Raw genomic sequence first — 22825 nt, 5'->3', positions numbered from 1 at the left:
CTGAAATGGTTCTTTTCTTGGCTTCTCTGGCTTTTTTTAACAGTGCATGTGAAACTGCTTGGAAGCACTTTTTCATTGAGATAAAAGTACATTTACACTTAGCTTACTGTCATCAACATAAAGACTGCACATAAAATCCAGATAATTGTTATACAAGAAAATGGAAAATGTTTTTTACACACAGTTATCTAGATTATTCATGCTCTTCTCTGCCTGAAGAAGAATTAGTGGGAACACTCCACTAATACCTGGATTATTTTGACTTAATCTGTGGTTGGTATTGTACCCTAGTTCTGAAATATTGCTTCAGTTCTGATTCTGGCATGCAGGTTTGCCTCTTGAAAACTTTCCTTCCCCTCACAAGTGTTTTTATTCTAGCTCTGGCTGCCTTACTTCGTGATGGTGAAAATCTGGAGGATCTTATGAAGCTGTCCCCAGAAGAGCTGCTACTAAGATGGGCCAACTTCCACTTGGAAAACGCAGGCTGGCACAAAATCAATAACTTCAGCTCTGATATCAAGGTACCAAAAGCCCTCCTGGCATGCACGTGCCTGAGAAAAGGCCAGGGTCGTGGTTGCATGTTTAAATGAGGCTCTTCATCTGCAGACTTCTCTTAACATGATACACTGAACAGGTTTAAAAGGAATTTTATGGATAGTATAATTAAGGTACCACAGTGCTGTTCTCTCTTGCTACGATGTTGAGCCCAGTGTGGAACTGAATGTTTCCTCCAGTGCTAGTGGGATCCTGCTGTAAGGCTGTTCCATGTTTTAATCAAGTAGGAAACTGGTATTACGCATGTGTTTTCAAATGTTCTTACTCTGTCTTTTTTGATGGGAATAATTTTTCAAGGGCATGCAGCTCGTTCAGACAGAGTGTAATGCTTAAGTATATCCCTAGAAAGCGTGACTTTCACACACTCTTGGCAGGTGATGGCATTTCGTCCAAAACATCGTGGGCTGGAGAGAGGAAGGGAAACAAGCTCAGAGCTCCCCTAGCTGTGTGTTCGTGCATGTGTGTGTATGTGCATGGTCACTCTTATTTCTAACTTCAAAATTACCTACAGCTTTACTGACAGTTTTTGGCTTGTCTGGGGCAGCCTGTAGGCTGACAGGATGTGCTGAGGTCTGTCTTAGTGCTGAGTACTGGAAGAACTTAGAATACCAGGTTGGAAGGGACCTCAAGGATCATTTGGTCCTTGTAGCTGATAAATAATTACTCTAGCTATTTCCTTCTCCTAGTTTGTGACCATCCCTGGCGTCTTTCCTTCAGGCTATTCTAGCTAATGGGCACACAGAGGAGAAAACATTCAGACTTCATATAATCATTTTTTTGCCTAGACTTTGTCTTCGCTAAATGATTTTCCTTGATGCTGTAGCAGTAGGAATGGCTGCTGTGGGGCATTTGGCTGTGGGGGCAATGAGAGGGAGCATCACAGGGTCACTGTCTCCTCCAGCCACTGGAGGTGACACCAGAGTTTGCAGTAAAGGTGGTTTTCAAACAGTTAATACCCATTATTTTAATCTTAAATATTTCTAACCTTTTCCCTTTCTATTTCCTTTTCTGCTGCCTGGATTTCTGCTGTTGTACACTCCTTTAAGCTTACAGATTTTGGTAATTCAGTAAAGGTACATAAGCCATTTATGCACAGTGACTTGTAAAGGATCAGCTTGAAATGAATTGTTATGGTGTATTCACTGCTGTGCGGGACACTTGACTTCTCTTTTTCATCCATTTCAGGATTCCAGAGCTTATTTCCACCTCCTCAATCAAATAGCACCTAAAGGGCAGAAAGAAGGAGAGCCTCAGATTGATATTAACATGTCGGGTTTCAACGTGAGTATTCAGGCTGTTGTGTCCTCATGCTGTAAAATTGTGAACTACCTGTACCCTATAATTGGCCCGTGACATCTAGGTAACCTGGTATCTTAATTTCTGGGGCATGTAAAGTATCAGTGGGCATGTGTGCACCTTGGGTATGTGCTAAATGAGTGGCTGTTGCAAGCCTGATCACTACCTACCAATTAACATATATGATTGAGAAATAACTTGTGGTTTTGCTCCATTTGGGAGCATATTAACTTCTGCTTTTCAACCATCAGGTTCAAAAAAGCATAAAAGTTGGAAAGCATATAAACTTTGAAAGCACCAGGCAAAATACCAAGACAAACTGGGACAGTAACACCCACAGCAGCAGGGATCACTGTGCGTTCCTCATCCTTTTGTTTAATTCACAGCAGCCTAACGGAGGCAGGTGGAATTATGACATTGCGCCAGGTAGCAGTCAGGAGTTTCCCATCTGCCTTGTAGCCTTTTCTTTTCCATGACAGCTCTTGTCTGTTGCATCTGTGGCAGGAAAAGGACGACTTGCGGAGAGCGGAGTACATGCTTCAGCAGGCAGATCGACTTGGCTGCCGACAGTTTGTCACACCGGCTGACGTGGTCAGTGGCAATCCCAAACTGAACCTGGCCTTCGTTGCCAACCTGTTCAACAAGTACCCAGCACTTACCAAGCCTGAAAACCAAGATATTGACTGGACCCTACTGGAAGGTGATGGTCATATCAGTCACAAAATTAGCAGGAGGGAAATACCTAAAGTGAACACTTAGATATGTGATGAAAGGCTGTGCCCAGTGGATGGATCTCCATTGAAGTATCACCTATAATTTGAGGCTTCAGTGCTGTAGTGGTTGTTTACGCATTTGAGGCAGATGAAAAGGCTACTTGACAGCCTGTTCTGCTGCTCTGACCCCGATGTAGACTTGAACCTGTGGGAGCACTGCTAGTAGCTCGTCAGTCCCCATGCCAGGGCTGGGAAGTTGGTTTTGCCATTTCCTGTGGTGGGCAGGAACACCTCAGTTAATGCAGTGAGATATTCGTGGGAACATTAATTGTTGGCAGAACTAAAATTAGGGCTTGGGGTTACTGGCTGTCAGACAGCAGTGAGCTAACACTCGTGTAAAAGACCTTCCTGCTGCTTTGTCTTGCAGAAAGTGCAAAAGGCATGCTCTGAGGCCTGGAGAAATCAAACTGACATCCAAAATTGGATATCAGGGCAATCCTCTTACTTTGAAATAATTATAGTAGAAAAAAATATCCTTTTTCTGCTCAAAAAACCGTAATCAATGAGCTGTGCTGCTCAAAGCTCCCCGCTTTGCAAGGCGGAAAAACCTGTTCAGCTTTGAGCCTGCAGAAATTGCATGAACTTATTTTCTCTCATCCAGGAGAGACACGGGAAGAACGGACTTTCCGCAACTGGATGAACTCCCTTGGTGTGAATCCCCATGTAAATCACCTCTACGGGTAAGCATTAGGCTCTTGGGAGAGACCCAACCAAATTAGACTGGAGATATGCCCACACCCATTTCCTGTTGCCCAAATGGCCAAACCAAGAACTTGAGAAAGGATGATGGCAGGGAGTGTATCCTCACAGACTGCAGGGAGGATACAGTAGCTTGGGATTTCTGAGACAGCTCTTGGCACACCAGCAATTGGCTTTAGGGGCTGAAAACTGTTTGTTTTCCTTTGTGTTATGTAAATTGGTGCCATGAGATCCCAATACATTTAGATCTGCTTGAGCAACTACATTAGAGCAACTGGGACTAAATTCTTTGTCACTTAATTTTAGAACTTAACCAAGACATGATAGTTAGGAATCAAGATACTCTGGGTCCTTGTAGTCAGTGCAGAGAGGTGGCTACCTTTGAATTTTATCGAGCAAAATTAATCTCTGGATCTGTTGCTGATTGCTTTGCTAAAACCTGCTTTAGCTCAGCATCTGATGTTAAGCATTGAAGCATTTGTCCTCCCCTGAAAAACTACTGAATATTTTTGACTTTTTTTTTCTTTTTAAAGAAAAATTTTTGTTGAAATTGCAACAATTTGTAAAAACTAGCAATGGGACAAATTTAGGGTTTGTTTAAATCTTGAAACATTAGGCTTAATTGATGTTTTCCACTTTAGTGATCTCCAAGATGCACTGGTAATACTACAGTTATATGAAAAGATCAAAGTTCCTGTTGACTGGAATAAGGTTAATAAGCCTCCATACCCTAAGCTTGGAGCAAATATGAAAAAGGTAAGCATTTCCAAAGACTTTCTAAAGAAGCCATGAACAATAAAAATTCCTATTTGAGGCTTCCTGTCAAGTGAGTGTATTTCTGAGTGATCTTCTGTTTAAACTCTTTTCCTCTGTAGCTAGAAAATTGTAACTACGCTGTAGACTTGGGAAAGCATCCAGCTAAATTCTCCCTGGTTGGCATTGGAGGACAGGACCTGAATGATGGAAACCCAACGCTGACACTAGCCTTAGTCTGGCAGTTGATGAGAAGGTAGGACCTGTCTCAAATGTCTAAAACTTGTGAACGTACTACAGAGTTTGGGAAGGTTTTTTTTTTTGCCATGAGAGCATTGCGGCTCTGGAACAGATCACTGAGGAGGATTGTAAAAACTCTGTCCTTGCGAGGGTGTCTATGACACAGCTGGCACATGGAAAGCTGGAGCAGAGGCTGCTGGAGAACCATCAGGTGGATCTGTGAACATCCTGCCGACTACATCTACCTCTGTTGTGCCTGCTCAAGTCTGGTCACATGCAGAAAACCTAAGCAGGAACATATGCAACTGTTATGTTCTAATTTTTAATTGGAAATTGAGAGAGAAGCATTCCAGAGCTGCATTATAACACCCTTCTGCATTGGAGTAGGGGGAAAATAACAGCTAAAGTTGAGCATGCTTTTTCATATCTATTTCTGAAGAATTCCAAGAAAATGCAAATATATCTGCAAGCCAGCTGTATAGTAGCTCCTTATTTGATATTGGAGGTCAGAATGTTAGCTTGAGGTGTGGATCAACTCACAGGTAATGTATCAGCCCCATGAGGCAAATGGTTAGTGGTGAAGCTGTTTATCACGTGTCCTGGGTCTAGGCAATTTTGTGAGCTCATATTAAAGGACATGAAAGGCTTGGAAGACTAAATGCTTTACAGAAATCGCACATTAGGTAAGACAGATGATTCTTCCTTTTTGCTAAAGGAGTTTAAAAAAAAAAAAAGCAGAGCTCTCACAAGGGCTTTGCCCAGGCTTTGTGCCTAATTTTGTTCTCTCTGCTGGCTCTCAGGTACACACTGAATGTCCTCGAGGACCTGGGTGATGGTCAGAAAGCTAACGATGACATAATAGTCAGCTGGGTAAACCAGACCCTAAAAGAAGCTGGCAAGTCCACCTCCATCCAGAACTTCAAGGTACAACTTCTGCTATTGCATCCAAAACAAGAAGGAGGCCGCAAACGTCCCCTTGGCTGGAGGAACAGCAGGGCATCTTAGAAAATGGGTTTAAACAGGACAGGATTCAGTCTATGCTGGGAACAAAGTGGCTTCAAGCTACTGGAGAGAAGATTTCTGAGGAATGTCCATGTTGGGGAACAGTGGTGGGGCAAGGCAGCTGATGGGGTGGCAGGGAGGGGAGGGTGGTCAGGCTGTGGGACAGAGGTGGGGGCTAAGACGTTGGCCAGCACAGGGGCCGGAGCTGGTGAGCGTTTGTCTGGTCAGCGGTGCAGATCTGCTGCCTGCGCATCGATTACTGCTTCGTATTTTCAAAGCACCTGCAGTAAGCTGAAGTAATGATTTTATAATATTACCAAAAAAGCAGCAGCGGTTTGGTTTTCCCTGTGGTCCAGCTGGGAGTAATCGCGAACACTGCTGTTTTGAAATGGCTTGTTTTACACCTTGTTTTGTTATGTGTTGCAGAGCAGCTAAATTGAGGTGGGAAGTACGCTTCGGGGATTAGACATTCATCTTTGGTTGTCTCTCCTTGTATTCTCTAGGACAAGACTATCAGCACAAGCTTAGCGGTCGTGGATTTAATTGATGCTATACAGCCTGGTTGTATCAACTATGACCTCGTAAAGACTGGTAACCTATCGGAAGATGACAAACAAAATAACGCTAAGTAAGTTGGCTATCTCAAAAGCCATTTCGCATTGAAAGAATGCTCCTTTTATGTGCTGGCCTTAAGCTCTGTGGGTTTTTGCCACAGTTTACTGTGGTTTTCTGTCTCACTGTACCTTTTAGACAGGCAGCACTTCTTGAAATCTAATTGCTGTCCTTGCCCTTGACACTGGAGGGAGCAGTTGGCTGCACTGTCTTGCTTGTTGAGAAAAATGCAGAACAGCCCAGGCAGTTCATAGCAATGATACCGTGTTTCTCACTAGTTTCTTCAGGCACACGAAGTGCTCAGCTGGTGGCTCAGGGGGTTGAAATTGAACTCTTGTATGTCTCATATCTCACTGAATTATAATAGGTTGTCAAGTTTAAAGCATGCTTCTTAAAATATGCCTTTGAAATGTGTGTTCTGCAACTGTTCTGCAGTGGCAAAATGATAGCAAAGATTCTCGTAGATAATAGTGTCGTTTGATTATTCCTAAAGAGCAAACAGAAGTGTTAGCTGGTTAATCTTTGGTTGTATGTGCTATTAGCCCTAGCAAATATTAATTATATTGTTTTTAAATGTTGGTAAAGTAGACGACATTCAAAGGTCAATGAGGGCATTAAAGGCATTTTACTGTGGAAGAAGAATACAGCAAAAGATGGAAAAAAAAATCTGAAACAGATGTAATGTGTGATTGGACTGTTGCACAACTTGAGTCTTGAGAAAGAGGATGATGGTGAAATTGTGTTGGATAGGGCAGGAGCCGACTTGTCGTTTACTAGTATCAGTATCAGTGCTGACCCACTCATCTTTTCACGTGAATAGGTATGCTGTGTCCATGGCAAGAAGAATTGGTGCCAGAGTTTATGCTCTTCCAGAAGATCTTGTGGAGGTGAAACCGAAGATGGTCATGACCGTGTTTGCCTGCTTGATGGGCCGAGGAATGAAGCGAGTATAAAGGGGTTCCATTTAAAGAAAAAAAATCCCAAAACACAACAAAAACCCAACCTGCCACCCTGGGTGCATGAGTAGCAGATCAGCTGTGACCATGTTGAAATGCTGTTGGCCTAGGAACTGTTGAAGTTCAAAGGACTTTGTTTTGCTTTGCAAGACAAACTCTTATCAAAATTCTCAGGGAGAGGAGTTTTAACCAACAGACGTGCTCTTTTCCCAAAGGAAAGTTTAACTTATCAAGAGCTCACAGAAATGCATTCATAACAGACCTGCGTCTTGCAACACTGCTCTGAGGCTGTTTTCACCCCATTATTTCTCAGATACTTGGTGCGTGTTTGTTTTACCCCTGAAGGCTATAAGGTGGTTGGTATAAACAAATATAATTTCTGTCTGCAGTCCAGTTTAATTTCTATCATACAGTCCAAGCATATTCTGGGTTTGACCACTTCTTAACTTTGCAAATAAAGCTACAGTACAAGTTGGGACCTGCAGGTCAGCTCACAATGCTTAATAAGAAGTGTGTAATTAGGAAGATGGATCTTCCTCTGGTATTCTCTGTACATGGTGCTTTTTTATACATCTAACTATTTTAATTACAAGTAAAGCATGGCAGTTTTTTTTCTCTTGCTGCTTATAAAAAGGGTTTTTTTGGTTATTTTGTTTTGGTTTTTTTTAAGTTAAACTCTACGCGAGAATACCACCATCCTTGGACCTCTCGCAGTAATGTATGATATCATGTTGCTGATGGCACGGTTACACCTGAGAGTGGAAGTGAATGCATTTTTGTATGCATCTTGGTTCAGTTCTGGAAAATAATTTTTACAAAAATCTGCATGAAAAATTTAACTTTTTTATTTAAAATGCTGTTGGATGTAAAACCATGCTACATTGTGGAGAGGTTTTGTGCAGGGAAGAAGCAAATGTTATAAACAGCAGGGTTCAATAAAATAAACAGCAAATGTGCTGGAACATAAAACTATTTTTACAGATAAAAGAAAGCATTGTCGCCAAAGAAGGAAGATGCTGTATCCATAGGATTTAATATTATCTTGCTTTGGCAAGCTGTTTGCTATATTTTGAGATCATATTGCTATTCCAAGCTATTCAAAGTGATGTAATATGGTGGCAAAGCATTAGTTGAAATAAAACCATTTAAATACATGCTTCTCTCCTTATTTACACTGACCCGATATGGCAGCCTGTCCTCAGTTGCTTTTAGCTTTTGTTTCGGTCAATCTTTTTGTTTTGCGCCAGGTCCATTCATCTGTTAGATTCCCTAGAATCGGGGTGCTTGTGGAGCTCTTGTTTTTTAACATGGGCTTCGGTTAATGCAGTTGTTCTCCACCTGTTTTGGGTTTTTTTGCCTTTATGGAGCTTCAGTGAAACCTTGCTCTCGAATGCTTGTTGGGTGCCCAAAGATGACGGCTACAGGTGGCGAAACCCAGAAACCACATCTAGAGGTGTGGTGGCAGCTGACACAAGTCTGATCTGGATCTGAGGGCACTGTGGTGGGACAGGGGATGCCCAGAGGCCACTGGCTGTTTGGGGAAGGGATTTGCTTACTGTGTCCAGCAAGGCTGGAACAGGGCTGTGAGTGCTGGAGGGATATAATAGTCCCAATGCAGCAATTCCTTCACACGTGCAACCCGTGACTGAGATCCTGTGTGTCTGATGAGTTTTGCCAAGAGTGACCTGATGGTGCAGATGTCCCCAGAAACACCAGGGGCTTTGAGAATCAAGAATAATTTGTGTGAGACTGGTCTCGTGTCAACAAATTCCTGTGACCTTAACTACATAAACTTGGTCTGGGTTGTGCCCCTCCTGACTTGTCTGGAATGATTGACTGATTTTTTTTTTCTTTTCAGTCGTGAAAACAGGTAGGTTTGTTTTGTGCAAGAGGTGTGTTGCAGTTTGTCTGCTGATGGAATGGGGATGAGCTTGAGATTTAACCCAGATGACAGTTGCTTCTGTTGAAGCAGACGTTACATAATCATGTGGAGCCCATGGTAAGAATCGCCTGGCTTCTCTTTGTTCCCTTCTTTGGGTGTTTAAGCAAGATTGTTTGGGACCTGCAAGGCTGTGCCTTGGCAGCATGATGGGGTGATGTGTGTGTCTGTGCTGGATCAGTCCCTGGGGGTGCGGGTGATGCCCTGTAGACATGTAGGTAAAAGCTCCTGCCCCACAGATGCGTTTTTTTGTCTGGTATGCAGGGTGGTGGCTGGCATGAAGGGGTCTCCAAACCTGGGGAGCCATCCAGGGACAAGCGCTGGGTGCTGCAGGCGGCTGCCTGGGAGTGGAAACAAGGTGCGGGATGCAGGCGGGGAGGTGCAGTTGCTAACCTCTGAAAACGGGGAGTACCGTTATGGTTCGGGGAGCACAGATTTAAAAGAGGAGAATGTGAAGTTGCAGCTCCTTGGAGAAACTTTTGGGCTTAGCACTTGAATGGTTGCGTATTTTCCTTGCTTGGTTTGACAGTCGTGGTCGGCTGCTTCCCTCTCAGCCCCCCTTCCTTGGTCAGAAGTCTTCCTGTGCCCCTCCTACAGGTGATGCTTCTAGGCTATAGGCTTCCACCAATTTTCCTCATCTTTAATGGCCAGACACAAATCTGCTAGTAGGTGCTGATCCTTCAAAGAAGCTCGTTGAGAGGTTAGCACTGCTGGCAGCACAGCAGGGAGAGCCCCATTAAAAGCAAAGGAGGAACGTGTTTGTTTGAAGCAGCAGCTTCTTCTGTACCTTTGTACCTCACATGGGCTTCAGAGATGAAAGTTCATATCAGAACTAGTTAGAATCATAGAATCGCAGAGTGGTTTGTGTTGAAAGGAACCTCAAATATCATCTAGATTCAGGCCCCCTTTCATTGACATGGACACCTACTGGATGAGGTTGCTCAAACAACCTAAAACATCTAACCTGGCCTGGAACACCTCCAGGGATGGGACGAAGTTGAATGTTACTGATTTAATTTTTCTGTGTGTAGGAGATGAAAACAGGGTAGGTGAAAGGGAGGAATTTGGCAGGGAGCTGGAGAATGGCTGGTGCACCTGAGAGGAGACATGCAGGAGTCCTGCCTGCTGCAGAGCTCAGGGCATGGGATGTGATGGTACTGTCTGGGAGCACTCGCTGCTCAGAGGGCGCTAGAGGTGCCAGCAAACCCTCTCAGCGGTTTATTGCACAAAGCCTCACATGCAGCCAGCTGGGAACTTTCCACTAGTACAGTTTTTTCATAAGAAAATATGTAAACAAAGCTTCCCACAGGAAATCGCATAAATTTTCAGCAAAGATGGAGCGATATACTGCTAAGTAGAGTCGCATCCATCCTGATGAAATAGTGTTCCAGTGATTTATAGCATTGGCTGGAGGTATTCTTAGACTTTAAAAGTAACCACATGCATCAGTCCTTTCTTGCCTCTTTTGCCTCCTGGTACCAGGTTAAAGGGGGGGAAATGGATACTCTGACAACTACTGGGTGGGCAAATATCTCCTTGTGCTGAATGGATTTAAAGAATGGCCAGACTCAAAGGAGAGGTTTAGGTCAAATTAAAGCAGAGATCTCACAGTGAAGGTCCAGCGCAGGGCAGACAGGACAAACCCAGTGCTTTCTCAAAAAAAAGGCCCGGCAGGCAAGATTTCAAAACAGTTTGTTCCATTAAACAGTCTTAAAAGTTTACAACGAGAGCCAGAGATGTAAGCTTTAGCACATTTCCTTGTTCCTGCAAGTCTTTTGGCTCTTTCATATTTGATTATTTGTTTTTATTTATCTAATTACGTGTTCCCCCCGCCCCCAGGCTTCTTTAGCAGGGTCAACTTTATTCATACTGAAATTTTTGGTTTTAAACAGTTGGACTTGCTGCTGCATTCCCAGATGTGTGTTGTCCTTAATTTCAAGGATCTCCTTCAAATATCTTTCCAAGCCCAGACTGCATCTTCAGAGTCTGTGTTTTTCAGTGGAAGCTTTTCTTGTATTCCTTGCAAACTTCATTTTTTTTATGGATAAAAAGCGTAACCACATGGTGCTGTGTACAATTTCTTAGGTATTTCTATTGCTACTTCATCGTAGCACAGAAGCAGCAATTTTAGTTGCACTCATGTTCAGTGTTTAGCAAGATAGTGGTGTAAAAGTGGAAGGAATATTTTCTGCAAGCATTCAGAAGAGACAGGGCTCTCCTTATACATTTTTTTTCCCAATTTTATTTTTCAGTAGAAAAAAAAGCTAATTTTGTAGGGACATTAAAGAATTGCTGGGGTGGATTTTGCTTCCTTGATTTTTACATTTCTGCCTTTTCCTACTGCAGATCGCCAGCAAGGAGGAATGCAAAAGCAAGAAACAGACTGGAGATTTTTTCCACTGCCTCCCAAAGTAAATGAAGGTGAGGTAAGTGCAGATGGTGCCGAATGAAGAAACAAAATGGTGCAACAGCACAGGCAAAATGTAAGCAAAAATATATTCACTGTTTAATACTTTGTACGCATCTAATCACAAATCTGATAACCAGGAAGATGCAGGTGTACGGTTTTGTTTTGCAGCCCTAGTTCATCCCTTCACTGCTGCAACAGCAAATGTTGGTCCTACTCTGCACTCCGTGGCAGGTTTCTCTTGTCAAAATGTGCTGGTTTATGAGTTTTCAGAGCTAAGCAAATGTTTATTTCTCTCTTATCTCATATCAGCTTGGGGTAATACCTCTAAGGACAGGGACAAACGTGGTGTGTCTGCCACACATTCTGTTGCTTCCTTCTGTGAGCTCTCAGTAAACATTGGGCATGTCTTGTGGTAAGTGTTTATATACAGTGATAACTGCTGGAATATTTGGTCATCTCTGTGCAGTGTTATCTAGGTGTACTTGCTTTTAGAAGTCAAGTGAGAAATAATCACTGAAAGCACCTCAGAGAAAAAGCCAAAGAGCTGTAAAGAGCAATGTTCGTTAGACCAGGCTGTGCTGCCGCCTGCCTGTGTGGCTGATGACAAGGTCAGAAAAAGGGAGGCAGCTGTGGTCATCAGGGGCTCTGCTCAGTGTGGCTTCAGGAATTGCTAAATTCCTGAAATCTCCCATAGGTGGAAAATAAAGAGACACTGTAAGGCACAAATACTGTCTGTGCAAATTATATCTTTTGTGCACTGGCAGCCAAAGCCAAGAGAAGACCATGCTAATTCTGCAGGACAGGACAGGTCTCCATGGGTAAATTTACCCTACCCGTGGTGCAATTTAATGGCTGCAGGAGATCCAGATCTACCAAATGCAAATAGCCAGCGCTGACTGTGCCTGGTGCTTGAAGGATGGGATTTGCCATGGCCATTACTCTGACCACCAGACACCTTGGTTGAGTAGCGGTGTATGGTGCTGCTGGTTCTGGAGGCTGTGGGGCTGGATGGTTGCATCCAGAGGGTAGTAGTAAACAGCTCAATGTCCAGATGGAGATCAGTGACAAGTGATGTCGCTCAAGGGTCCATACTGGGACCAGTACTGTTTAATATCTTTGTCAGTGACACAGATGGTAGGATTGAGTGCACCATTAGGAAGTTTATGGATGATGCCAAGCTGAGCAGTGCAGTTGACAAGCCTGAGGGGTGGCATGCCATCCAGAGGGACCTGGACAAGCTCAAGAAGTGGACCCGTGTGAACCAATGAGGCCAAGTGCAAGGTGTCTTGTGGCTGGGTTGAGACAATACTGACTGGGGGATGAAGGGATTGAGAGTAGCTGTGTTGAGAAGTACTTGGAGTACTGCTGGATGTATAGCTGGATATACACCACCAACATGCAATACCAGCCCAGAAAGCCAATCATAACCTGGGCCGCCAGGATGCTTGGGGCTGATTTTAACATACCCATTGAAACGGAAAATTCCTTTTGGGAGTATGGAGAAGGCTAATCTGTGTGATGGAGGAAAGAAAGGTGAATATTGCTGTGATGTAGGCACCATGATGACCCATCAGTGTCTCCCAGCAGCTGGAGGGAGGCAGACTGGGGTATGGCACTGGTGTGATACCATGCCAGATCCTGTAGACAAAATACAGGGAGACACAACTTGTACAGACCGTCCCTGAGACGAGTGAGCTCTTTGCAGGGGTAAATGCAGAGCTGTATTAGCTGAGGCTCAATACTGCAAGGAGTGGCTGAACGATAAAAAGTTTTATTCAGTGGCATTTTTGCCCGCTCCTCCAACACTGTCTTATATTCTAACAGCAAAGTACCTTATGTGCCAACTGTGGGAAGCTTCTGCACGTTCACAGAGGTGGTGATGGACTGAGCCTTTTCTCAGGACCATAGATGTGCTGGAACACATGCAATTTATTCCTACTTCAGCAGTGCTCAAATATTCCCAGTGCGGGTTGAGTTCAGGAAGGCAACCCTTCCCCAGGAGTTCACATATGGCTGTGGTCAGTCAGGAAAGAGGGAGGGCAGAGGCTGTGGTGGGACCATGCTTCCTGGCTGCATGTCACCCAGCACAAGCCCCAGCCCCAAACTTGCTGTTGTGAGTTTCTCATCTGCACATGAATATTTGCATTGAATTTTGATATTAGCATTTCAGATTTGAGCATCCCCCACGAATGAAAGCAGTTGTTCCTATGTAATAATATTGCTCTATTTCCATATAAAACCCACCTGTAATGGAAAACACTGTTCACAAACAAGTAGTGAGAAAATATATGTGGCCTCCACTTTTTAATTTAAACATTGCCAAAATGTCACCATGAAAGCATCCCATCCCATTGCAAAATACCACGTGTGGCAGACAAGTGTCAGCAGGATGACCCTGCTGGGGAGAGCAGGGGGTGCGGGAGCCACGCTGACACCAGCCACCACGCACTTGTCTTCGCTTGTCAGCTCAGGTGGCACCGCACAGTCTGTCAGGTCCCCTGAACGGGGAATATTGAGTGCTGTTGTGTTGTGAGGGCCTGGGAAGGCACAGTGCAGCCCTTCGATCACTCCTCTGCGCACTGCGGTCCACCGCAAAAACCACAGCATCTTGCAGTCACACTTCCAGGGGTTGTGGGATAAAAACACGTACTTCAGTTTTGGCAGTTCAGCGAACAAGTGCATGGGGAGGGAGCTGAGGTTGTTCTTGCTCAGGTGAAGGAAGTGCAGCTTATTTAAGTATGAAAAAGCAGAGTCTGAGATGGAGGAGATCTGGTTGTTGTTCAAGTACAAGTTTCTCAAATTCAGCAGATGTCGGAAACTGCAGCTGACAGCAGTGATTCTATTGGCTTCAAGGTGCATGGTCTTGAGCTGGATCAACCCGTCGAAAAGCTGATTAGGCAAATCAGCGATGAAGTTGTGTCCTAAATTCAACATGCTCAGTCTGGGAAGCTTTGTAAAAGCGCCATTTTGAATGATCCATATCCGATTCTTCCTGAGATTCAGATCGTACAGTGTTTCCAGATCCTTCAGGGAATCTCTACCAATGGCTTCTATGTGGTTGTCCTCCAGCGACAGCCTCGTGAGGCTGGAGAGGTTCCTAAAGGCCTGTGGGACATATCGCATGTTATTGGAGCCTAAATCGAGCCTTTCTAAAGAAGGCAGGTGAGAAAATAGAAGTGGGTGGATTTCGAAGATATTACAGTGGGACAAATCCAAGCTGATGAGGTTTAATAATCCTCTGAAAGTGTTTGCATGCAGGTAGGTGAGGCGTGAGTTCCTGCTGAGGTGCAGCTCTCGCAGCTTGCTGAGAGCGTGGAAGGTCCCCGGGGAAAGGAAAGTCAGGTTGTTTCCGTCTAGCCAGAGGGTGTGGAGGAACGTCAGGTTTCTGAAGGTGTTGGTGGTCAGAATCCGCAAATAATTATTGGAGAGGTTTAGAGAGACAGTTGATGCTGCTATTTCTCCGGGAAGGGCTCTCAGTCCGGCTCTGTTACAGTGGATAATCTCTTCAGGTCCACACTTACACATGCTTGGGCATGAATCAGAGATATTCAGACTCAGCCCAGGCTTTGCTGCACAGGTAAATATAAATATAACAAGAAAGAACATGACCAGCTACAAGTCGGCCACCACATCTAATACCTGATGGATAGTAGAGAAGGAGGCAAGAAAAAGAGCATGTACCTTTTGGATAGGTGAATCGCGAGCATTGCGAGGTCGGTTGGGCTGGACTTTTGGTGCACAGTGAAAATAAATTAGCTGGTTCTTCCTGCCGCAAACCGATGGGGATCAAGTCTTTAGGCAGATAAAAGCCGATTAAGTGCCGCCCTGCTGTGAAGAGCATTACTGAGAGGCAGGGAGATTTCTCAGCCAAACATCACTCTCTGACAGTGGTTTTTCCCACCTCCAGCCCTCAGCAAACAGCGGTGGGTAACAGAATTCACTTTGGATCTGTCTGGGAGAGGCTCCTGCTCCTGGACTGATGATTGTTCCTGGGTTTTGCTTGACAGTTTGCTCAAAATGCCCTCTGTTTAGGAAGGTTTTTGTACTTCTCTCAGTTAGGGCATCTGGATGTGAGATGCAGGCTCTCGGCCTGGTGTGACCGCACATGCTGGTAGATGTCCCAGGCTCAGACTGTGATCTGGAGCTGTGACTGAGCCCTGAGCACAGCCTTGTTGACATTTCTGACTTCTCTACAGTAAAACGGAGACTGTCATCAGGAGCTGTGCAAGCCTGACACTCCCGGCCAGACAGGAAAGTGTGGGCGTCCTGTGTCCTGGTGAAGTCTATTCTAGGGATAAGCCCTGAACCATCTATGGGTGGTGAAAGACCATCCCTGTGGGTGAAAAGCAGAGCACCCCAAGGGCAGAATGCCCTTCCCAGGGTCTGAAGAAGCTGCTGGAGCTGGGCTTGGGCCTCTCCCTGTTTTATGTCCTGTATCCAGAGTGCAAAGGAAAAGTGTGATGAAGGAGCTGATTGATGCAGCCGGAGGTGAGGACTCAACCCCAGGCCCTGCGTCTCATGTGTCAGCAGGGCAAACAGTGACACAGTTGCTGATCTTGTTTTCTCTCACTCTTAATTTTTGTTTCCCCCTTCACTTCTCTCTGCTGGTGTTCCCATATTTTTGAAGTACTTTCTCTCAGCCCCCTCCTTTCAGGTGCATTTCTCTGGTCATAATTTCTTGGCCTGTTTCAGCTTTTCCTTTCTCCTGTCAGATGTGGGTTTCCTTTCTCTCCACTGCTTCGCCAGCTCTGTCCAGACAGTGGCTAAAAACCCAGATGTATGATATACTGAACGGTGAGTGTGAATTGGACAAATTTGCAGATCCATTGTTTTCTCAGCAGAAGAAGATTAGGTTTCCTGTGCTGTTAAATTACTGTGTTGGCTTCAGCTAGTTCTGTTTTCTTCTTCATTTTTTCAAGCAGCAACCCCCTCAAAGGACAGCTTCTCCCTGGAAGCTTGGCTGGGACGGTCGCATTGTGTAATGGAGACCATCTTCCAGCTGTAAACATCATCATTTATTTAGTTAGACAGGCTTCGTTGCAGTGTTATTAGGGGGCAAAATCTGGTTTTCAACCCGAGAACAATGGTCACAGCACCTTGCCAAGGAGCTTGTTCTGGTAGCCTCAGAGGAAGGTGGAAATGTGCACAGCTCACCCCATCCAGCTACTCCTCCTGAAGGCTTTGGTGGGTGAATCTTTGTTTTCTGGCTTAGCTGAGAGTGCTCCTACTAGGACATCATTTTGGAGGGGTGTCCCACTGCTGGGATCTCTATGGCTTCTGTTATGCGTCCTGCCGCAACATAGCTATGAATATCCATTGCTTTATGACTTTGTCTGTGCATTCCCGTGAAGGAGACGAGTTTCTGCTGGTCTCTGTCCAGGATGAGTGAGCTGCTCTGTATCTGCTGGGAATGGTCTCACCTCTAGCTGAAGTTCTGTAGATCAGGCTGAAGAAGATGAATTGTTGGCGCTAGTGTTCTTTTTGTTCTATGCAGGCTTTATTTCTGGTTGTAATTCCAGCAGTGTTGCCATGTTCTAGCCCTTATTTAAGCCCATTGCTCTCTCTAATTCTCCTTGATTTAATATAGGAAATATTCAGAGACCAAAAGCATGCAGCTCTTAGAGCTCATCGTTGCCAGATGTTTCTTAACTGGACTAAAACATAGTGGTTAAACAGAATCACACAGCTGCAGAACGTCTCCCTTGCTTCAGAGTCTTCCTGAGGAAGCCCATAAGTACCAAAATGACCAGATTTTTACACCTTGTCATGGGCTTGGCAATTCCATCTGATTCCTGTAATGATTCCATGATTCACTGGGGGTGGCAGCTGCTTCGCCATGGTTTTGTCTGTGGCTGCTGCCTGGGCTGCACTTACAGATGCTCTGGTTGCAGCTGCTCTTTGGGTGGAAGTAACGCAGTGGTGTGCCGTCACTCGGCACTGCGGAGAGCTAAACCTTTGCTGGGGCCTGAGTGTTGATCCAAGATAGTGATCACAGGTATATCCCGTGTGTGCTGCTGTGTCCTGCACTCCTTTGCAGGAAGCCCTTAGCGTTGCCTGTCCTCCTTCAGTTTCCTGAGCATCATTGCTGCAGTAAATAATAGCCAACATCACTACCACATCGGATGCTGTAGAGACAAGGGAAAGACGTGGTCCTTGAGAAGAACTACCATGTGATTTTAACCTCCAGCTATTTTTAACATATACTTTCCCACTATGGTCCATCCAGTTATTAGCATTCAGCTCTTGGTCTGTCTTTTCTAGGCTCAGCTCTTTGTTTTCTGCATACAAGGATTTTGGCTGTCTCACTCTGTCTGCTAGGAGGGTTTTCTGTAGTGCATCACGTGTTTTGGCTGAGGTGGCTCATCCTCCTGGCTTTAATGGAAAGGCTGAGACACTGCAGGTCGTCTGCTAAAATGTATTCCACCCATTGCATGACCATGATTGTGTTATGTCTTTTCTTCAGTCACTGATTTATCTGACATTTGGGATTTACAGCCTAACACACCCACTTCAGAAATTATTTGTAGCTGATGTCAAGAGCCTTGCCTAATACTGTAAATTTTACAGAGCTGTATTCTCCTCACAGGATTGAGGTTTGATGCAGGCAATCCAAACATCTACTTCAGAATGGTCTCTCTGGTCTAATTAGTTAAAGGAGCAAGGTTTTCTTTCTTTAAACTTTCTGGTGGGCAAAGATGGGGTGAGCAGAATCACTTAATAGCTTTGTTGATTAAAAGAAGTATTAAATAAGTTAGAATACCCAGGTGACAGGAATATTCTGACTTACTCAAAGCTCTTTATGGCTGATGAACTCTCTTTCATGTGTATCTCAGCATTTTTGATATATAAGAGAAATTCCTGACAGAAACACTTAAAAAGTGGGAAATGGTGACTGCAGTGAGTATAGTTCAAAACAGCAGAGGAAGATTTTTATGTTTAAAGGATCTCTGGAAAGAGACCCCCAGGCACTCTGTAGCTCTGTAAAACTATCCATGGAGTTGTAGCTCTTCATAAAAAAAAATCACTTTGAGACCCTAAAAAGAAATATGATGTATGCTCCCACATCCTTTAAATGCCAGCTTACATATATTAACACTGATAAAGAAGAAATTAGATACGAGGGAGCTCACAGTTAGATAAGAGTGATCCCCACAAGCTGTGGGCATCAATGTCTTGACTTCTGCTGCTCATCACAGCAAATGGGCTGGGAGAAGAGTGCAGGAGAAAATTACCTGTGAAGAAAAATTTTCTTTATGAAAGCTGAATGTGGGTTCCTGTTGGAACCTGGCTGAGCACGTCTCAATTGCTGCGATGGCTGAAGAACAGCATTTCAACATCAGCAGGATTTAGGCTCTGTGCCCATTGCGGGCGAGCCCTGGTAGTTTATCTTTATCTGGGGCCATGGCTCAGAGCTGTGCAGCACTCAGGAATGGAACTGTGGCCAAGTTCTGCTGCCTTCGGTGAGGCCAGGCGTGCTGCGGTGCTCTGTCTGGGAGCGGGCAGCAGTGCTAGGGCACATGTGCGCTCACTGCCTTTAATAGCAATGGCTGCAGCATACTTTCAAAATCACTTATGTGTTTGTTTTCTTTACTACTTTTAGTAAATTGTGAAATGCTTATGGCCAATTATTTGGATAAACAGTATCATGGAGGATAATCTCAGTCCTTGGCAGTGCTATCAGTTGGACATAAACATCTCATAAAAGAAATGCTTCGGAAATGTTTTCTCCAAGCTGGAGGTGAAAAGGGAGTTCCTCTCTTCCCTCCAAACTGCCTCTGCCACACTCTAGACACTGCCTCAAAAACTGACTTATTCCAGCATGGAAGGTCTGTTGAATGGGACCAGAGCTCTCCAATACAGTCACCTGATGCGTCCTGGCTGAACCCTTGTGTTAACCACTCTGCTGCTGTGAAGTGGAAAAGCGGGGCTTTCCCCAGTCCTGCTCAGTGCTTCCACATGAAGTCATGGCTCTAGGAGGGAAAGTGAAACACTAACCAAGGTATTCCCTTTAAAAATGCTAGTAGTTCTCCCTCCTGGCCAAAACACTGGTTTTGCGGACACCCACTGTCACAACTGACCATGCTCCAGAGGTGCATGAGAGAGCATTAAGACCCATCATGCCAGGGCAACAACCATGGATGCTGGGTGCAAGCAGGACTCGCTGCCTTGGCTGTCAATTTTTAACTGGTTCCTGCTCACAAGTGCTTTCCTTCCCTAAGGCCCCCCCAAAGGATGCAAGAAAGCAGCCTTCTCTGCAGGAGTGTGCTGGGACTTGGGAAGGACAAGATAGATCCTCCAATCTTACTTGCAATATCGAGCAATTAATCCCTAAAGAAACCTCTAAACAAACAAATGTGGGAAAGAGGAATGCATATGAAAGTTTATGGAGTGCTGCAGGTGGGTTGATTTCAGTGAGTGTGAATAAAAGGTCTGTCATCCGGAATGGCAGGAATCATCACTCCTGCGCTGGTGTGTGGTGCTGGGTCCTCGGCTCCAACCATCAGCTCTGGGACCAGCAAGTCAGAGCATGCTGTCGTAGGTTACCACCAAAGGGGTAAGAGTCATACTGACCTACGCTGGGTTATGCATCTTGGGGTGCACATTTATAAGAGATTTTTCCCCTCTTGCTCTCTCCAAAAGGAACAAATCAAACCCATGAATACATTCTGCATCTGGACCTCCTGTTGCTTTGAGGATTTGGCAGGATGGCAAAGTTTAACCTCAAAAGCTGGCTCTTGACAGTCTGCTGGCACAGCTGGATACATGGCCTATTAGGAATATTCCATCCCTGACAGCTGCACGTCCCCGCAAATACCAAGAGCTGATGAGAAATCGTTATTTTTTTTTTTGGGTTTTCTTCTATTGACCTCTTTAGGTGCACAGGCTTGAGGCTAGAAAGGTAAACCGAACATGTGAACATGCAGCAAAATTTCTTCCTTCTCTTGAATTGTGATTTTTTTTTTTTTTTTGCAAAAAGACGTGCATAAAATCCTTCCCCAAGTACAAACCCATCACCGTTTAACACCAAACAGGTCTTCTCATGGTGAAAACTCCCAGCTTTTGTAACTTTGCAGCCAGATGAACAGTAAAAAGAAGACTACCCCTGTGCTGAGTTGTGTGCTGGGCTCTGATGCAACAGATCCATGTGCTGGGTTTACCAGCCTGGCTGCGGAAGCAGAACAAACCTGCAAGCTCAGGGGAATTAGCTCAGCTGCTGCACTACGTAACACAAGGTTGGCTTGCTCATGGGTAGCCTGGGCTTCCGTATCGGGTATTCCTTCTATTTTGTGGCCATTAGTGCACAGGTGATGCTTAGAAATAGTGTGAGGAAGAAAGAAATAGTGGGAGAAAGAGGAGAGGGGTGGATTTTTGTACATTGACTACATGGAACTTTGGAGCGAGAACTTGGGATCAGCCAAGGAATTAGATTCAGTAAGCACTAGCAAAGGGGAAGAATGGGAGCAGGATTTGGCAAAGGGCAGCCCAAGGTATGACCCCCGTTGTATCAAGAGCATCAGGCCCATCTCTTGTCTACTGCAAGGTATGAACCCAGCACATTTTCAACAGTCTTGGAGGTAGAACCAAACAGAGACAAGCCAGTATCTGTGAGAATCAAAAGTGCATCTGGAAAGGAAAATGTTGTATTTAAATCTAAACAATTTGTGTTTGTTATCTTTGCAAAATAAACATTCTCATGCATTTGACTTTTTTTCCCTAGCTTACAAAATACACTGGATGTTTGATGAAGGATGGAACAAGATCTTTCACTGGTTGTTTTTGTACAAAGCAGCTAGCAGCAAGAATTCCTGGCTGAGGGTGTCCTGTCACATACTGTTAGTAAAACATTGAATAAATGTGAGTCAGATTGAGTGCTGACATCTCAGGTCACTCACCTGAGAGCCAGTAGTCCTCCGGGCCTGAGGCAGGGTCTATATATGGGGAATTTGTGGCAAAAGATGCATTTCTTGTCCTTTGCAGTAGGACCTGTGACCTCTGTCCTTGCCCATCCCACGTGCTCCTACTGACCTGCTTCACAGATGTTTGGTCTGAAGAAAGGATAGAGTTCTTGCAACATGTCTCTAGAGGGTGGATCACCCATTTGGCACCTCTTAAACAAAACAACAAGTCTCTTGGCAGTGGTTGTAGTATGTGGGAACTGAGTACAAATCTTACTCTCAAAACTTTTTGGTTAATTCTTGACTTTTTCAGCCCCCAAGCTATTATGGACATTATTGTTTTCTTTACAAATTTTCTTTATTTTTTTTTTTGCTGAGTAATGCAAATGTCAGTGATTCCACGGTGTCTCCCCTCCTCCTCTTCCTTTTCCATGACAACCTTAAATGAGTGTGAGGGAGAATGAACGGGAAAAGGAAGAGCAATGGATTTCCCAGAAATCAAAGTAAACATTTATGGAATGGGCAAGCAAATGCATTGGGGAGGTTCATATATACATCTCAAAATACCAAGGATGTGCTGATACGTATGTTGTCTAACTGGCTGTGACAAGGAGTGCTTGAGCCTTTGGGACAGACAAGGTCTCCCATTCTGTACAGTGATTTGGTATTACCTTCCCTCAAGATACCTGTGATATCTGAACTGATTTCTGTTTTATCTGCTCTTAACATGTCCTTTCCTTAGGCCATTTCTGCTTTCTTTCCCTTCTCGTGTTGCCCCAAGCACAGGCACTGTGCCTGCTTGCATCCTGGCAGCCCTGACCACTGCCTCGTCCTGTTGATGAAGCAGTAAATCAGCTACACTGTGATAGATAGAAATGCTGTTTGGGATTCCCCTTCTTTAAATAAAACAATCTCCTTTTGCACAGAAAATGCCAAGAGCTGGACTCCTAATATGAGGTAGGTAAAGCCAAAAACTGCTAAGGACTCCCCTCCCTGCCTTGAAAAGTAGTGCTCCCGCCGAGGGGAGGTATATGAGTTCATGAGCTTTCCCAGTACTCTCTGCACCTCCTTCTGGGTCAAAGACACAGCTGGGTAGAAGGGTAAATTTGTTCTCCACAGCCTGTTTAGCCCACAGTTCCTCTAATATGCTGGTAAAAGATTGTTTTCTCTGTTTCATCTCTCTTCTGGGTGACGTTGGTGTAAGCAGAGCTGGTTATAGAGCCCATGATGCCCGTCACCTCTGGAGTGCTGCACAGTCCTGGAGCAGGGGCAGGCACTGGTGTTCCCCAAAGCCATCACGGTTGGACCCCCTTGCTGCAAGGCTGCTCTGGTGTTCAAAGAATGGGGTGAGCTGGGGTCCAGCAGTGGCTGGCAGGGGCTTCTGTGGGTGCTTTCGGTCTTGCCCCTGCAGCCTTGCCTGGGGAGCACAGCACACGTGTCCCCAGCAGATGAGCTGCAGCTGCTGAGATCACGCTCAGGGTGTCAGGCCAAAATGTTTAAGGCTTACAGATGCTCATTTTGCCCCAGCGCTTATCCTCAAGCAGCCCCCTCAGAGCAGGCAGAGGCCAGGCAGTGTGTGTGACACGAGGAAGAAGCAGGTGCAAGAACTCAGTTTCGTGTGAATGGGAAGTCGGCGTGAGCGTGCAGGCTTGCTGATCTGCTCGCTTTGGTCATGTGCTACTCCAGTGCAGCCT

The 22825-nt window shown here is 45.0% G+C and overlaps 3 protein-coding genes across 7 annotated transcripts in view; 2 read left to right on the top strand and 1 right to left on the bottom strand.

The window, feature by feature from the left end:
- The window catches only part of PLS3 (plastin 3), a 52229-nt gene extending 44189 nt beyond the window's left edge, over positions 1–8040 (top strand). For all 5 annotated transcript variants that reach the window (XM_054075129.1, XM_054075132.1, XM_054075130.1 and 2 more), the window contains exons 8-16: positions 379–521; positions 1741–1836; positions 2356–2551; positions 3226–3304; positions 3965–4079; positions 4199–4332; positions 5117–5240; positions 5822–5946; positions 6751–8040. In XM_054075129.1, the coding sequence (XP_053931104.1) occupies positions 379–521; positions 1741–1836; positions 2356–2551; positions 3226–3304; positions 3965–4079; positions 4199–4332; positions 5117–5240; positions 5822–5946; positions 6751–6883 (1145 nt within the window). In that variant the 3' untranslated portion in view covers positions 6884–8040. The remainder of the gene's footprint in view (positions 1–378; positions 522–1740; positions 1837–2355; positions 2552–3225; positions 3305–3964; positions 4080–4198; positions 4333–5116; positions 5241–5821; positions 5947–6750) is intronic.
- A 2754-nt stretch (positions 8041–10794) lies between these two features.
- The window catches only part of SLC6A14 (solute carrier family 6 member 14), a 68732-nt gene continuing 56701 nt past the window's right edge, over positions 10795–22825 (top strand). Inside the window, exons 1-2 of the mRNA XM_054075125.1 lie at positions 10795–10809; positions 11172–11251. Of these exons, the coding sequence (XP_053931100.1) occupies positions 11189–11251 (63 nt within the window). The 5' untranslated portion in view covers positions 10795–10809; positions 11172–11188. The remainder of the gene's footprint in view (positions 10810–11171; positions 11252–22825) is intronic.
- LOC104063726 (nyctalopin-like) lies at positions 11259–15722 on the bottom strand. Its single transcript, XM_054075134.1, has 2 exons — positions 14917–15722; positions 11259–14804 (listed from the first exon to the last, which is right to left on the bottom strand). The coding sequence occupies exons 1-2, from the start codon at positions 15074–15076 to the stop codon at positions 13540–13542; spliced, it is 1425 nt and encodes a 474-aa protein (XP_053931109.1). The 5' UTR covers positions 15077–15722; the 3' UTR covers positions 11259–13539.

This window comes from Cuculus canorus, chromosome 10 (genome assembly GCF_017976375.1).
Source record: "Cuculus canorus isolate bCucCan1 chromosome 10, bCucCan1.pri, whole genome shotgun sequence".
Classification (NCBI taxonomy): domain Eukaryota; kingdom Metazoa; phylum Chordata; class Aves; order Cuculiformes; family Cuculidae; genus Cuculus; species Cuculus canorus.
Note: the sequence above shows the minus strand (reverse complement) of the source record. Positions and strands in the feature narration are given on the sequence as shown.

Bases quoted from the DNA above. Each gene is read 5' to 3' on its own strand.
- LOC104063726 (XM_054075134.1), bottom strand. From the start codon at position 15,076: ATGCTCTTCACAGCAGGGCGGCACTTAATCGGCTTTTATCTGCCTAAA. The intron at 14,805-14,916 runs GTACATGCTCTT...TTACCTGTGCAG, and splicing joins GCGATTCACCTATCCAAAAG to CAAAGCCTGGGCTGAGTCTG.